Raw genomic sequence first — 15,613 nt, forward strand, 5'->3', positions numbered from 1 at the left:
AAAAATGGAGTAAAAAACCAAATTTCTGTCCAAGTTCCAGGACTAATCCAAGGATTAACCCAAAAGGCAGATAGGAGAATATTTTGCAAACTGTGAAGTACTACACATGTATGGTTCTACTTCTCATGCACTCACGATGCTGAGCACTTTCATTTCATCCTTGCAACAAACTCTTTGTGGCAGAATATCAATGAGGGCTCTGAGGCACAGAAAGGCTAACCAGCTGGCCTGGGGTCACAGTGCTAATGGGTGGTAGAGCCAGGACTTGCAGCCAGGTGTGTCCCTACACTGTGCTACACTGATGACCTCCCAGGTGAGGGGTTGTCACCCCATGTCAGTCAGATTCCTGGAGGAGGAGATAAAGACAACTCATCTGGTCACCAGAACAGTCCCCCTCAGCTTCAAGGAAGCCAGCAGGGGTGTCTTCTCACCTGGAGTCCTTCTCTGACAGCTTCCAGGAGATAGGGGATAATGGAATAGTTCCACAAGTCGGTGAACCACACTCTCGAGCCGTCCACATCGATGGGGCATGACAGGAAGAGCCGGGGGCCTGGGGACCACAGTGAAAATACATTAGCACTCAAATGGGCATGGGTGATGGGGCATCAGGTGAAGCCATGGTCCGAGCACCCTTCACAGGAGGGACCCTAGATGTGCTGAGGGATGGCAGGGCTGAGGCCTGAACACAGATATACAGCCCTGGATGGTGGGCACAGAGAAGGACACTCTGATCCCTGATTCTACCTGGGGGTCTCCCTCTTCCAGGAAAGGCTTTATGGGGAAGATGCTCACTGTGGCATTACTAATCTTGATTTTTAAAAATGGAAGCCCATGCGCGGTGGCTCACGCCTGTAATCCCAGCACTTTGGGAGGCCGAGGCGGGTGGACCACGAGGTCAGGAGATCGAGACCATCCTGGCTAACACGGTGAAACACCGTCTCTGCTAAAAATACAAAAAAAACTAGCCAGGCGTGGTGGTGGGCGCCTGTAGTCCCAGCTACTCAGGAGGCTGAGGCAGGAGAATGGCGTGAATCCGGGAGGCGGAGCTTGCAGTGAGCCGAGATCGCGCCACTGCACTCCAGCCTGGGCGACAGAGCGAGACTCTGTCCTAAAAAAAAAAAAAAAAAAAGGAAGCCCATGACTACAAATCCAAAAGAACAGAAACGGTTAAGCAAATGAGGGTACATCTGCATTTGATCATTTTGTAGTCTTTAAAAATAATTTTTAAAACTGAGTAATTGGCTGGGCATGGTGGCTCACACCTGTAATCCCAGAACTTTGGGAGGCCGAGGCCGGTGGAACACCTGGGGTCAGGAGTTCAAGATCAGCTTAGCCAACATGAAGAAACCCCTTCTCTACTAAAAAATACAAAAAAATTAGCTGGTTGTGGTGGCAGGCACCTGTAATCCTAGCTACTTGGGAGGCTGAGGCAGGAGAATCACTTGAACCTGGGAGGCAGAGGTTGCAGTGAGCCAAGATCACACCATTGCACTCCAGCCTGGGCAACAAGAGCAAAACTCTGTCTCAAAAAATAAAAACAAAAACAAACAACTGAGTAGCAACAGAGAATGCTCATGAGATAGTGCTAAATGAAAAAGGATTTTTTTTTTTTTTTTTTGTAGTCTCACTGTTCCCCAGGCTGGAGTGCAATGGTGCGATCTCAGCTCACTGCAGCCTCCGCCTCCTGGGTTCAAGCGATTCTCCTGCCTCAGCCTCCTGAGTAGCTGGGATTACAGGTGCATGCCACCACACCCAGCTAATTTTTTATATTTTTAGTAGAGACGGGGTTTCACCATGTTGGCCAGGCTGGTTTTGAACTCTTAACTTGAGGTGATCTCTCTGCCTTGGCCTCCCAAAGTGCTGAGATTACAGGCATGAGCCACAATGCCCGGCCAAAAGGAACATGTTATATGTATGCTATGACTGCCACTTCATAAAGCATATATATATATATATATATATATATATATATGAACAAGGACAGAAAAAATAAGCTCAAATTAAAATTATGTCAAGATGGTGGGATGGTTAGTGATCTTTTTTCTCTGTTCTAAATGTGCAGCTTTCAGAAATGCTGATAAAATTTTATTTTTCAAGCAAAGCCAATCCCAGAGGGTAGCTTCAGCTTGGGGGAACCTTGAGATGGGAGCTCTTTAGTGAGCCAGCAGTTTCTACATTGGGCCAGGCTGAATACATCTCTCTTCTGCAGACCACTAGCAATTTGGGGTCAACCTGGTCTGTGACTGTCCCTCTGACCCCCTTTCTATCTTTATGGACAGTCCAGCTTCTGCTGACTGTGCCTGCAAAGTGCTGTCCTGGCCAGGGCCCAGAGGATGGGCACCTAAGGATGCCAGCCCGCCCCTCCCGACCCCAGTCTCCCACCCACCGATGGTGACGTCCGAGGAACTGTGAGCCTCCAGGAAGCGGTTGAGGTGATGCCAGACCTTGGGAATCCAGTCAATGATTTTTACCAGCTCCATATTGCGCACCCGGCCACTGATCTCTGTTTCCATGAGCTTCCTCCTCAGGAATCGGCCAAGGAAACCCTTCACAGGCTCCGTGTGGTTGGCACAAAGCACCCATCTGGAGGAAGTCAGAAACACTTTTCAAGCTGATGATGGTGATCCAAATGATGGCTGACCTCAGGAACCAAAGCACGTTAGAAACAGAAGGTGTATATGCTAATGCAACAAATTGGATTAGCTATGCACCGAACACTGTTCTAAACATTGTAACTATGTATTAACTCACAGTTCCTGATACCAACCCTCCAACATAGATATTATCTCCACCTCCGTTTTACAGACAGAAATGCTGAGGAACAGACAGGTCATGTAACTTTTCCAGGATCAAACAGCTAGTTAATTGAAGAGCTAAGATGAGAACCAAGAAGCCTGGCTCCAGAGGCTAGGCTCTAACCACTGAGATAAACTGCCTCTTGTGCTTGATGTCACAGGCCCTGTGCTAGGCTATGGAACTATCACTATGACTAAGACACAGTCCTGGTCCCCAGGAGCTCACAGTCTGGTGGAGGAGGCAGACAGGCAAAGAAAGAAATGAAATACGATGAAGCCTAAGGGAATCAGGGAAGGCTCCCCAGAGGAGGGGATGTCTGGGCTGAGACTGGACAGATAATGGGCAGCAACATAAGGAAAGGCAGGAGCAGTTGTTGGGGTCAGGAGTGGGGTGATGCTGCAGCCTTTGCAAAGGCATGGGAAATAGCATGGGTGTTTGGGGAAACTACCAGAGGTTTAGTGTAACTGAAGTTCATACTTGACCTGCCAACCCACGGAGTCTGGATTTCATCCTGCAGGCCATAGGGAGCTGGAGCTACTGAAGGACTTTAAGCACGAGAGTTCTATGGTCAGATGTGCACTCTAGAATGCTCACTCTGGTCTGGCTGCCACAGTGCAGAGAATTGGCTACAGGGTGCAGGGGGAAAGCTGCAAGCAGACGTACCGGCTAGGTGATGGCAATGGTGTGCTGGGTGATGATGGGGCAGTGATAGGGGGAAAGAGGAGGATGATGGACTTGAGGGATAGTTAGGGGAAAGCATGAACAAGACCGGGACAGCCTAAATGCAGAGGTGAGCCATGCTCTCAGTGTGCTGGAGGAGTCAACATTTCTCTGGTAATTACATTCAGACCCACTTTCAATAGATCTCCCTCAGAGATGCCCACAGAATGGCCAGTGGAAATGAGCCAGGGGTCCTAGCCCAGGAGACAGCTTCACATCCACCTCTAAGGGCCCAGGCAGAAGAGGTGGAGTCAACTGAGATTCAATATGGGGCAAGGGGTATTTGGTGATGTCAATCAGGCAGCAATGCAATCTAGCACAACTGAGGTGAACAGCCCCTCCCACATCCTGGCCATGAGAGAGCACCAGCATGGTGCGGTGGCAGCGGGGCAGGGAAGACAAGTTGGCAGGGAGTCATAGCAGCTGGGACTCGAGGGCCCACAGACCCAGCTAGGTGGCGACATTTTAGGTAAAAGCTGTCATTGCTCATGTTCACTTGGGACAGAGAGACGCCACTGCAAACAAGCAGGGCAGCAGGGTCACCTGCAGTCCCTTCCAGAGCTGCCCCCTTGACCCTGTGACAGCAGGACTCAGAGGCAGAGATTTGAGTGCAAGTTCCACTCTGCCACTGACCAGTGTGTGCCCTCACCCAACTCACTTAAGTCTCTGGGCCTTAGTTTCCCCATTTGTAAACTGAGAGTGGTAAATGTAATTACTTGAGGCTGAAGTTAAAATTAAATGGATTAAGCTGAGAAAAATGCTTAACAATACCTAGCATACAACAAATACTCAACACAGGCATCTCTACCCTCCCCTTCTTGCTTTCCTTCTTTGTGATTCCATAGTTTAACTGGACAAGGGAAGGGAAAACTGACCTGAAGTTATGGTGAAGCTGCAGGTTGGGAGTCGAAGAGGTAGCCTGGTTCATTGTGCCAATTATGTAAGGGCTGCGGATAAAATAAAGGAAAAGAAAGCTGTGAGTCCAAGCCAAGCTAGAGAACAAGGTGGTCACAGAGGCCTGTGGCCCTGTGCTTCCAGGCCAGTGGACAGCTAGCTGCCTCCCACTCCCAACCCTATGCGTGTGCACAGCTTCACTCCCACACCGGCCCCGGGCCACCTGTGCGCACAGTGCCCCATCAGGTGGTAGCACTCTCTCCTGGGGGCTATGAGGTCCAGAACCAGCCTTTACCATTTGTGGTACTTGCAGTTGAGCAGCCCGTTGAAGATCTCGCCCAGAGAGCTCACGTGGTGTAGGTTGTCCAGGATGATGACGAGGGGCATGTCCACAGCATTGTTCTCACTGTTGCACTGGTCAGCAAGGTTGGAAAGGTACTGGCGCAATTCCTGTGGTGGCCAGGAAGGCCAAAGGAGAACAAGTTGGTGAATGCACTCAGTGAAGACACACTGCTCAGGGCCTTTGCCTCGCCCAGGCCAGTGAAGGCGGAAAGGCCCTTCATGATTCTGCACTGTAAACACCTTCTGGGTGCCTGCCTATTACAGGGCATTGGCTTGGTGCTCAGGGGATGCACAGTGGGCATGGGATGAGTTAGGACTGGGTCCTGACTTCTAGTATTCACCCAATGACTGAAAACCTTGAGCCTGGGGTAAAAGCACAGTACTGTGCTCTGTACGTATGTAGCCTGAGAGCTACATACACAGAAGCCCTCTACACATCAGAGCAGCAGAGGAGCCAGACACACACTTAAGTCATGCTGAGTAGTGCTGTGGCAGACACAAAACACAGCGCTGGGGAGACGAGTCTACATGCACTGGGCTTGGGGAAGTCCTGCTGAAAGGGCAAGCTTTGTATTTAACCTTGGAGAATGGGTGGGGCATTGGCTTAGCAGGGGCTACAACACAGCCCTGCATGCCTGGGGTAAGGGATGCACGTCAAAAATGGAAGAGGAAGAATAATGGTGCATCAGTGGAAAAGGCTGAAACAGCAAGGTAAGGAGCTGGCAGAGAACCTAGGATGGCTGCCTGCCATTACTGTCATAATGATAGCTGGCATCACTTAGAGCCAGGCAAGGCTTTAAGGGCCTTACACACAGGAACTTCTGTAGTCCCCCAATAACCTAGAAGGTGAGTACTATGATTATGTCCATTTTACAGAAGGAGAAGCTGAGGCATGGTATGATAAGGTACCTGGCCTGAGAGTGCACAGCAGGTAAGCAGCGGGCATGGGTCAGACCTGGGTGCCTGCCCCAGTCTGTGTCTTCACCACACTGGCCTGTCTTAGATGCTACCCTGCTTGCTCAGGGGGTAACATCTTCTCCATCTCCTACCAGCAGCCACCCACCCTGGGCCTCCATTTTAAGTCAAAATATGGCTTGTTAGCAGTAGAAAAAGCCCACCTTTTAAAGTGGCTAGTTCTCTTAGTTCCTCTCCACCGTGATCTCTGGGCCCCAAGCATGTGGCTTCCCATGCCTGTGGAGCCTTCACTTACTGGTCCCAGGAGAAGTTCCCTAACTCACACAAAGGCTCTCAACAGAAGGGCTCTGGGTACTTCTCTCTTGTCCTGCACCTACATCAAGTTATTTGAGGAACTTGTAGATGGTGCAGATACCCAGCCTCAAACAACCTAGTGAAATAGATCATCAAGAAGTGAGGTCTAGGAACCTGTATCTTCAAGCACACTAGGTGATCCTTAAGGTGAAGGAGTCATTTCCAATCCACCTTTGATCCTCTGGCCCCTTTGCATAGGGCCAGCTAGAGTGAATTATCCATCAATGCTCACTAACGCATGAAAGAACAGGTCTGAGAAAGCACTTTCCAACTCTCGGCTGGGACCAGGTCAGGCTCCATTCAAACAGGTTTCCGTTTCTCACTGTGAAGCAGGATCCAATCTATTTGCTGGCCACAGGGCTCTAGAATCCAAGACTTTGACTTGAGCTTCAGTTCCACCATTTAGTACCATCTGAGTGGTCTTAGGTGCAGGACCAATCTGCTTCAAGCCTCTGTTTCCTTCTCTGTAAAATGGGGATGGTGACAACTACTCCCCTGAAGGTATTGCTGTGAGAAGGTGTTTGCTGGTGACGGGGCAAGTAGTCCATAAATGTGGGCTTCTATTATTTTTATTATTGTTATTTTTGTTATTGGTGTTATTATTGTTGTTCCACAAAATATTTTACTTTGGAAAATCAGTAACACCCAGTACGCACATGATAAATTCTTGGTAAATTGCAACAGATGTATCGTGGATAACATTAAAGAACTACCAGCACTGAGCATCATAAATGAGCTCGATCAGCTTAACCACAGATGGAACTTCTTTTCTGCTAGCCCCCTCTGGACCTCTTTCACTTGGCTTTCTAAAACCACCCAAGGAGAGCTAATAGGAAATGCTGCTTTCCCATCAGCCAGTGGTGATATCATCAGTTATGAAAGGGCCAAAAAATACAGTAGACTCAGAATGACCTCCTCACCTTGCTGGACTTATGGTCCACATTAAAGGTGGCGATAACCCCGTCTGTCAACTCCCGTCCCTCTCGAAGCACCATATACTCGGACAGCCGGTTGGCCAGGTAGGTTTTCCCAGTGCCGCTGGGGCCAGAGAGAATGATCCGACGGTGATCTATCAGGAGGGAGACGTAGCGCTGCAGGATGGGCTTGGGAATCAAGGACTCAAACACCAGTGAGTCCAGGCTGTTTTCTGTGAGCCCTGCATTTGAGAGAGACAGGAAGCATCTGAAGCCCTGTAGAAAAGGCAGCTCTCTGTGCTTGCCTAACTGGGACTGCCAAGACCTGAGGTTATTCCTCTCCTTGGCAGTCCACTCACCTGCGACTCCTGCACACCCAGGAACACTGGAGGCTGAGAGCAAAGTGCTGCTGCTTTAGGAAGTCACCTCCCTGTTCATCAACGCCATGTGCTTCTGTCTCCTGTCTTGGCTAACTTCCCAGATTCAAACTCACCTTGAACATTTTGGCTCTCAGTCCCCATCTGTCCTCTGCAGAATTCATAAGGCTCTGGGCTCTATTTGCCTGTCTGGATTTACTATACTTACTACACACACACACACACACACACACACACACACACACACACACACACACTTACTACACACACACACACACACACACACACACACACCCTCTAGTATACTATACTTATGACATCTGCCCAAACCAAACCTGAGTCCTGTCTGTCACAACCCTGAGGTTGTCTCTTCACCCTGCTCCCTCCCACATACCAGGTACCACTGCTATCCACACTAAGATGTGCCATGAAGGCAACAGCACTTTTATCTTTAAAAGGAGGAAAAATGCAAGGCAGGATCATTTGATTCTGGAATGTGAATACTGGCAGACCTAGCCTGAAATGTTGTTAGCTGGGATTCTTGGTCCTCAACAACATAAAGTGGAAACTTATCCTTCTCCTTTCCTATCTGGGACAATGTCATTAATCAGGGTTGTTGGCTTCACGAGAGGTTTCTTTTGGATACTGTCTCTAAGAGAAGATCCATCCAAGGTTAGCTGTCCAGAACCTCAGGTCATTGTTTAAAAGCTAGTCTCAAGAAACCAGCAAAATTAATAAAAAGTAAACTGAAGAGTATGTACTGTTTTATAATAGCATATTCCTTCTACATACTCAGTCACTGCTAGCAGATCCCCCCAATGCATCTATATGTTTGTTTCCAGTCTTCTCCCAATCAAATAACCCCTAAATACAGTGACTCTTCCAGAATGAACATGACAATGGCCCCCAGATGCCTTATCTGCTAGGGACAAGCCTAAGATTTTCCTGCTACTGAGCTTGATGTAGCGTACACTTGCTCAATCCTCAATGCAAAGTATGGAGTGTAGGGTCTCTAAATTTAATAATAATAATAAACACAGGAAAAAACCACTAGAACACCCTCTCTGTATATATATGTACTGCTCTGTTTCAGCCTTCTGCCATAAACCTCACAGGAAGTGACTATTTTGCACAAGAGCTCACTTCAGGAAATGCAAAGTCAAACCCCCTTCCCCTGGTACCACTGAAGTGAATCACTGCAGCTCAGGCAACTCTTTCAGCTCAAATCCTTGAGTGGTTTTTAGTGCCTTGAAGGCATAAGTTTTAAGTTCTCTAGGAAAGAGAAGAGTCAGGTATCACCGAAAAATAAACCTGAGCTGATCCCTTGAGGTGCTAAAACTTGATGTGCTGACAGCAGCGATGGATCAGGGTCTGCAGAGGGGTGGCCCGCTCCACTAGAGGCAGGTAATCTTGTTACTTTCTAGAGATGCTTGGCCTGGTCTCAGCAATAGGCCATTCCTTTTACTCCTCAGTCCTTTGTAATGCTCACATGTAAAACCAGCAAGTGAACAATGCATGCTTGGCAGGAGGGATGAAATGCAATTTGAACTCAGGACATAAAAGGCTCTCCTTAAAGGGTTCTTGTCGAGGATGATTGTTTCAGTGTGGCCGGTACTCCTTCCGGCTTCCCCTCATGGTAGAATTCTTCTTTCCCATGGGGAGTTCATTCCTGGTGGTTCAAGTGGAACCAATCCAGCTCCTCCACTGATTCTCCTCCACTGGTCCAGCTCTTCCACCAACCCAAATGGATGGGCTGGCGACCATGCTCGGACAAATCCTCTCCCTGGTCATAATGACCAATTCAGTGATGGGAATTTGACCTATAGTGGGCCAGAGTCATCCCTAGGAATTATCTGTTACATTTTCCCCAAAATCCCTCTTTCCTTCAGGTTCCTAAGCTAGAAGAAGGAATTGGGCTACCAGGGGCCATTTCATCAACCATGTGCAAAGAGCTCAATAAATAAGCACAGCCGATGGGCAAAGCTGAGGCAGGCCTGGTCCTGATTCACTGTCTGAGCACCTGGATCCAGCTGTGCTTGAGGTGTACCCCTGGATTGCCCAGGTCCATGAGCCCATACATTTCCTTTTTTGCTACAGCTACTTTTGAGTCTGTTTCTGTCACTTATAGTCCAAAGGCACAATTGTGGAATTTCACTTGCCAGCAGGAGAAGGCTATGTGAGGCTCAAGCAATATGTACCACTTGCCACCTGCAGAGCAAGATCTTAATTCTTGCTGATGGAAAATGGTGGGGTGCTTGTGGAAACTCTACCAACCAGGAAATACACCTTGCATCAAACAATTGCAAAACTGCAGTCAAGAGCAGTGCCCTTCAGGGAAGAAAGAAATGAGACAACACAAATATTGAGCCTAGTACAGTATTTATGAAAGTCTATATTCAAGTGGTCCATAACATATAGGAAATGATAGGGTTTTACAATCAAATAAATTTGGGACAGATTGGATTAAACAGCCTTTTTAACAGCAGGAGTTAGGACACTGAATGACAGAGCCTTTGATGTACCAGTGCACTCCTGTCCCCTAAACACAAATGGGGATAACGATGTAGTTTCCCAGAATTGCATGGCAGTGAAGCTTTTTTTTTCCTCAGTGAACTTTGTGGGCCTAGAATGCACTGGCCTGGGGCTTAATATCACTAGGTAATGAGAAACTGGAAGCTCTAGCAGCATCATGCGTGGGCACAAGCTTCAGCAGTTTCATCAGGATGCTCAGAGTGACTCCTGCAGCCTATCGCAAGTCGTGGTTTTCCCATCTGTAGAACGGGACTGCGTCCAAAGCTTGCTGGCAAGAGTAATTCACCAGTATTGGTAAAGCCCTGTTTCAACAGGGTTATTAAGATTCCATCATCTCAGAGTCATAAGGCTAATGGGATCTTTTGTTAGATAATTGCAGCAATAAACTAAAATGATTTTGTTTCCTAAGGTGGTTGAAAAAGCAAAAGACAGTTCAACTTGCATAGAGTAACTGTGGTAGAAGGGAGAAAAGCAGCCCACAAACATATGCACAAACAAAACTGGGGCCACAAGTGCCTATGCCAAGTCACAAAATGAACAATGCAATTCCTGAAAGCTCCGACCTCTGTAACCAGCTCAATTACCTTTCACAGTCACTGAGATGGTCGTGTTCTCTCCAACCAGATAGCCACAAGGAAGCAGCTCCGGTGTTTCAGAAGTGTTGCTGCGCTTGATTTCTCCAATGCTGTAGCCAAGAACACTGTCTGAATTCAGCCCTAGCTGACTCACTGGGTCGACATGAATGATGTATTCCTGGAAAAAATAAAAAACAAAGACCCCATCAAAGATGTGGCTAAAATCTGCCCATGACTCATGTTTTCATTGGGTGATTTATGATCATCTTCTCTTCTTTCTCAGATGTCTGAGTTGAAATTGAGCTGTGGGATGAGGGGGAGAAGAACTGACTTTCTAAGGGGATAATGCCCGAGTACCACAGGCCTCTCAAATACAGATTTATTTGGTTAGCAGTGGAAAAAAACAAACAAACCCCTAACAAGGTTGTGAACGTTTAGTCTGGATGAACCAAGCACGGAAAAGCTAGGCTGCTTTTCCTAAGTTCGGCTGAAGTCTTGAAGACATCAGGGCCTATGAATGGTGCTGGAAAATTCACGAAAAAGTAATTTTGACAGGAAATCTCTCTTCCATCCCCTTCTTTTGGCTCAAAGATCATATAAAGAGATTAAAATGCAGACTGCTAGAAAAAATCAGCTCTAGATCTTTGAGAAGGAAAATGTGTGTTTAATTTGGAAAGTGTTCCCTCTTAGTTGAGTGAACAAAAGGTTTTAGGTTAGTAAATGTAGAACTAAGGTCCATGTACTAGGAGGTGACTGCACGATGACTTAGGTGGAATCCCAGTAACAGGCCTTGCATGGTCTCATTTCCTCACTTACTATGATGTCAATGTGACTCTTTTCAGCCCAAATTGTTATTCTACTCCAAGGATGTCCCAACTGCCCATCACCAGAGATAAGTTTTTGGCCTAGGTAGGAGAATCGGTCCATCTAAGCCATTCATATGTCTTCTCTGGTCTCATTTCTATAGGCTGGCTTACCAGGATGGGTAACAATCTCCAGTCAAAAAACAGAATTTTCTTTGTATGAGGCTACCTGGATCTAGCTGTTAGAAAGAAACTATAGTGTACTATTAGGTTGTTGCAAAAGTAATTATGTTGGTGCAATTACTTTTGCACCAACATAATAGTTAAGTTAGGTTTTGAAGTCAGACCAACTAAACTAGACCAACGTGGTCTAAATCTAGATCCATGACCTTGAACAAGTGCCCAACCTGACCCTCACTTTCTTCACCTTTAAATGGGATAATATAAGGGGCTTGGCATAGTGTCTGGCACAAAAAACGTGGGCTATTATTACTACTCAGGGAATATGATTAATGAGCACTTATAGTTGTTGACTTACTTCAGGACAATAGAAAAAATGTACCAAAAGCTTCCTTCAAATCACTGTGTGTTTCAAGGTCCACCTTGGTACTCATTAGTTATTTATCCCATGGCAAACACCCAATCTAATGACGTGATTAAAAAGAATAGAGAAATAAGTATGGCAACATCCTTGAGCCTGGCCGTCGATCAGACATTAATGTCACTCATAAAACAAATCAAAGACTCTGAAGTGTTGGCACAGGATACCGGGCAAATCAGATCAAATCCCCCAAAATGAAGGCTAGAAATCAGATGTCTAAGCCCTGGCCACAGATTACATACTCCAAAGCATATGTCCTAAGACACAATTCTAAGGTGAAAAGAGAGTTGGACATTAGCAGTTCACTGTGAGAGGATCAAAGAGTTGCTCAAATCACACTCACTAGCTGGCCCACCACTGCAAAGGGCAGACGGAAAGAATTTGGCTGATGACCAGTCTGTACTTACCATTGTCCTTCCATTCGCTTGAGAGCCAGGGAACAAGTTCCAGCAACATAAACATGTAGGGAAGGGGACAGGTCTGAGAAATGGCCAAGCTCAGAACATCAACCTCTCTTTTCCTCCCCAGGCCCGGATGCCCATGTTAGGTAGTTTGCTGTAGCCGCCGTCTGGAAACACTTACTTTGAACAGCCGTCTAACCACCCCATCGAGCACATCCCACTTCGTCTTGCCACTAACTCCAATGCAGCCAATAAGAAAGAGGTGTGGTCTGGAATCCTAAGGGTAAGGAAATGTACACAGGTGAAAAACAGGTGGATCTTTTCTGACTCAGTTCAGCAGAGGACTCAGGTTGCCTTAGAACTCCGCCAATGGTTTCAGAGGGGAATAAAAGTCCTATTTGTATTAATACCAGGTATAACTCAGGTGGAAGTAATAGTCTTAATACCTTTCCCTGCTTTACTGCTAAAACAGCAGTCCAAGAGTCAGGAAGAGAGGATTTCCTCTCTGGAATATGGAAACTTTTGCTAAGTAAATGTGTCAGACAGGGCACAAATCACATATTCCTTGTATGGAACTCTCTCCACATCTGTCTAGCATCTCTCCCTTTTCAAACCTTGCTTACAAACTCACCTCTTCCAGGAAGCCTTCAGTGATTAACCCCATCAGGCTCAGAGCTTAAATTGCTTCGGCAATTCTGTACATAACTTATATAATGATATATTCTGTACTAATTTATATTTAGTTTTAGGTATTTCTGTCATATTTTTGCATATCAAGTTTACCTCCTTACTAGATCTTAAACATTGTCAGGACAAAATGTGTTTCTATTTTTTCTTCTTTCTTGTTTTTAAATAACATTTATTGTTTTTATTCTTGTTAAAACTTAAAACATGTGCAACTCAGAAAACTAGTAAAACTCTGGGAAGAATACTCTCAAAACATCTTTTTCTAACTCTTTTGCATCTCTGTTCACAGGGCTTTGTGTAGTGGCAGCTAACCGGATCACACTGATAAAAGAAAAGCTGACAGAACATGCCATAATATTGGGTTTTTACATGCTTATAAGGATCAGAGTCAGGAGCGTGGTTGGGCGGAGGTGGGGGAGGTGTCATACGGCAGCTAAGCAAAATCAGCAGAGAAAAGAGCACCAGTTTTGCGGTGACATGATCTGACCCCACCACTTGCCCCTGGCTTCAAATAAGTAATATTTGGGGTCTTGAGTTTCTCAATTGTATAATGAGGATAATAATCCCTGGTCAACCAGCCTCACCTGGATGCTGTAGTGATGCAGAATAATATAACTTTTGAAGGTGACTTGTAAACTTTTGTAAAAGGTATGCTCTATCTGTTCATATTGACAATCACTAGAATAAATAGTCCACAAGGTATAACCTGCATTTACTGTAAGAATGAGTTTCCCAGCCGGGTGTGGTGGTTCACGCCTATAATCCCAACACTTTGGGAGGCCGAGGCAGGTGGATCACAAGGTCAGGAGTTCGAGACCAGCCTGGCCAATATGGTGACACCCCATCTCTACTAAAAATACAAAAATTAGCCGGGCATGGTGGCAGGTACCCATAGTCCCAGCTACTTGGAAGGCTGAGGCAGAAAAATCACTTGAACCTGGGAGGCAGAGGTTGCAGTGAGCCAAGATCGCACCACTGCACTCCAGCCTGGGCAAGAGAGTGAGACTCTGTCTCCAAAAAAAAAAAAAGAAAAACAAAAGAAAAAAGAATGAGTTTCCCCTAACAGTCCATCACTTTACTAGCTATGTTTTGAAAATGGAGCTATCTATTGTATATTTCATGGCTAGATGACGCTAATGGAAGTGCCAAAATGCTGAGCTTACCCCCTATAGTGAGGCTAGCAGGCCAGCCACAAAGCTGAATCCCCTAAGAAAGGTCTGGCTGCAGACGCTTTGTTCTGTGGGTTCCCTAGCTGTCTGAAACTACAGTAGCATGTTGGCTAGAAATACTAAGAAATAACAAACAAAAAACTCAAGGGAACTTGAAATGGTGACTCATGAGGCCTTTTCACATTTATTCGAGAAATAGTCATTCAAAGCATCACTGGCTAAAATTCAGAGTTTTAATCACTGGCTAAAATTCAACTTTCAATATCAGCTCTAGCCCCCATCCCAAAATAGTCTCTGGCAGTGGTATAGACTCTGGAAGTTCCTAGACTTTGGAAGTGAACAGAAACCGTACTAGGAAAACTCAGATTCCCCAGCCTTGGGGAGTCAGGACGCCCCACTAGCTCTATCTTCAGCCACCTGCATGCTCCCAGGGCTTGGCATCTCCATCCCTTGATGTCTACCAAGATGTCTACTCTTGGTGACTGATGACCGATAAAACTGGTGCTCTTGGTCTGCTGCATGTGGTCAGCTTATTTCTGTATCTTACATGCTGAATGTGCATAGCTGCCTCTGAGGTGCTTTGGAAGTATATTACATTCAGAAAGGCCCTTTCCAATGCATGTTAGTGTTTAGTTAATTACATGAAAGTGAAACGTGGGACCATTTTTAGTATTCTTTATTAGACTTTCAAGCACACGAGAAAGGGAAATGCCGTTCACACACTTTACTTGTGTCAGAATGCTGCAAGGGATTATGGTTAGTTAAGAGAAGCGTTAGTAGTATTTCCAAATCACCTTAGGCTCCGAGGTGATACAGGTTTTACCATTAGATCACTAAGCTAGGTACTTCTACCTGGGGGAGGGACAGGCAGAGCAGGGAAAGGGATCCAACTAACCTCCTTCCACTTCATTTCCTCCTGAAAGCTGACAACTATCTTAACATGCCTGCCTCCTTCCTTCCGAGCCGAGCATTCACCAGTGTCATCCAGCAACATGTCTGCGAATGGAAAACATCAACAGCCTTAGGCACATGGGGACAGCAAAGCCAGCTTCCTGACACCCCCGCTGCTGGTTGGCACAGCAGCGGGACAAACAGGTGTCAGGGTGCAGGGGGTGGGGGGGTAGGGGAAGAGGAGAGGGCAAAATGGAGAATGCAATCACAGAAACCAATGGTGGACCAACCAAAGAACCAGCAGGCTGACAATGCACCTTGCCGGATGGAAGTGCGAGGGAGAGACTCAACCAAAACAACAACAGCAGCAGCATCATGGATAAAAAATAAAAGCATCAGCCTTAATACGCTTACAAAGAAAACCTAGATTATGTTCACTGATGGTTGCGCCAGCCTGGAATCCATCCTGAAGGCAGGAAGATCATAGACCAAGCCACTGCCCCAACTGGGACCTGCTACTATGGGGTTTGTGTACAGCATTCAGCTTGCAGGTCAGCCTCTTAAAATGGATCAAACAGAACTCAGCATGGTGGGTGAGGGGATCCAAGCTCAGGGCTTGGAGAATTTGGGGTGCTGGAGCAA

The 15,613-nt window shown here is 46.5% G+C and overlaps 1 protein-coding gene across 11 annotated transcripts in view; it reads right to left on the reverse strand.

Annotated features, from left to right (window-relative positions):
• NAV2 (neuron navigator 2) overlaps nt 1–15,613 on the reverse strand; it is a 779,302-nt gene that overhangs the window by 19,413 nt on the left and 744,276 nt on the right. For all 11 annotated transcript variants that reach the window (XM_063671085.1, XM_063671084.1, XM_054438543.2 and 8 more), the window contains 8 exons: nt 14,976–15,076; nt 12,406–12,501; nt 10,429–10,597; nt 6,942–7,177; nt 4,706–4,860; nt 4,392–4,463; nt 2,387–2,583; nt 432–550 (listed from right to left, as the gene is read on the reverse strand). In XM_063671085.1, the coding sequence (XP_063527155.1) occupies nt 432–550; nt 2,387–2,583; nt 4,392–4,463; nt 4,706–4,860; nt 6,942–7,177; nt 10,429–10,597; nt 12,406–12,501; nt 14,976–15,076 (1,145 nt within the window). The remainder of the gene's footprint in view (nt 1–431; nt 551–2,386; nt 2,584–4,391; nt 4,464–4,705; nt 4,861–6,941; nt 7,178–10,428; nt 10,598–12,405; nt 12,502–14,975; nt 15,077–15,613) is intronic.

The sequence above is a fragment of the Pongo pygmaeus genome, chromosome 9, assembly GCF_028885625.2.
Source record: "Pongo pygmaeus isolate AG05252 chromosome 9, NHGRI_mPonPyg2-v2.0_pri, whole genome shotgun sequence".
In the NCBI taxonomy this organism is placed as follows: domain Eukaryota; kingdom Metazoa; phylum Chordata; class Mammalia; order Primates; family Hominidae; genus Pongo; species Pongo pygmaeus.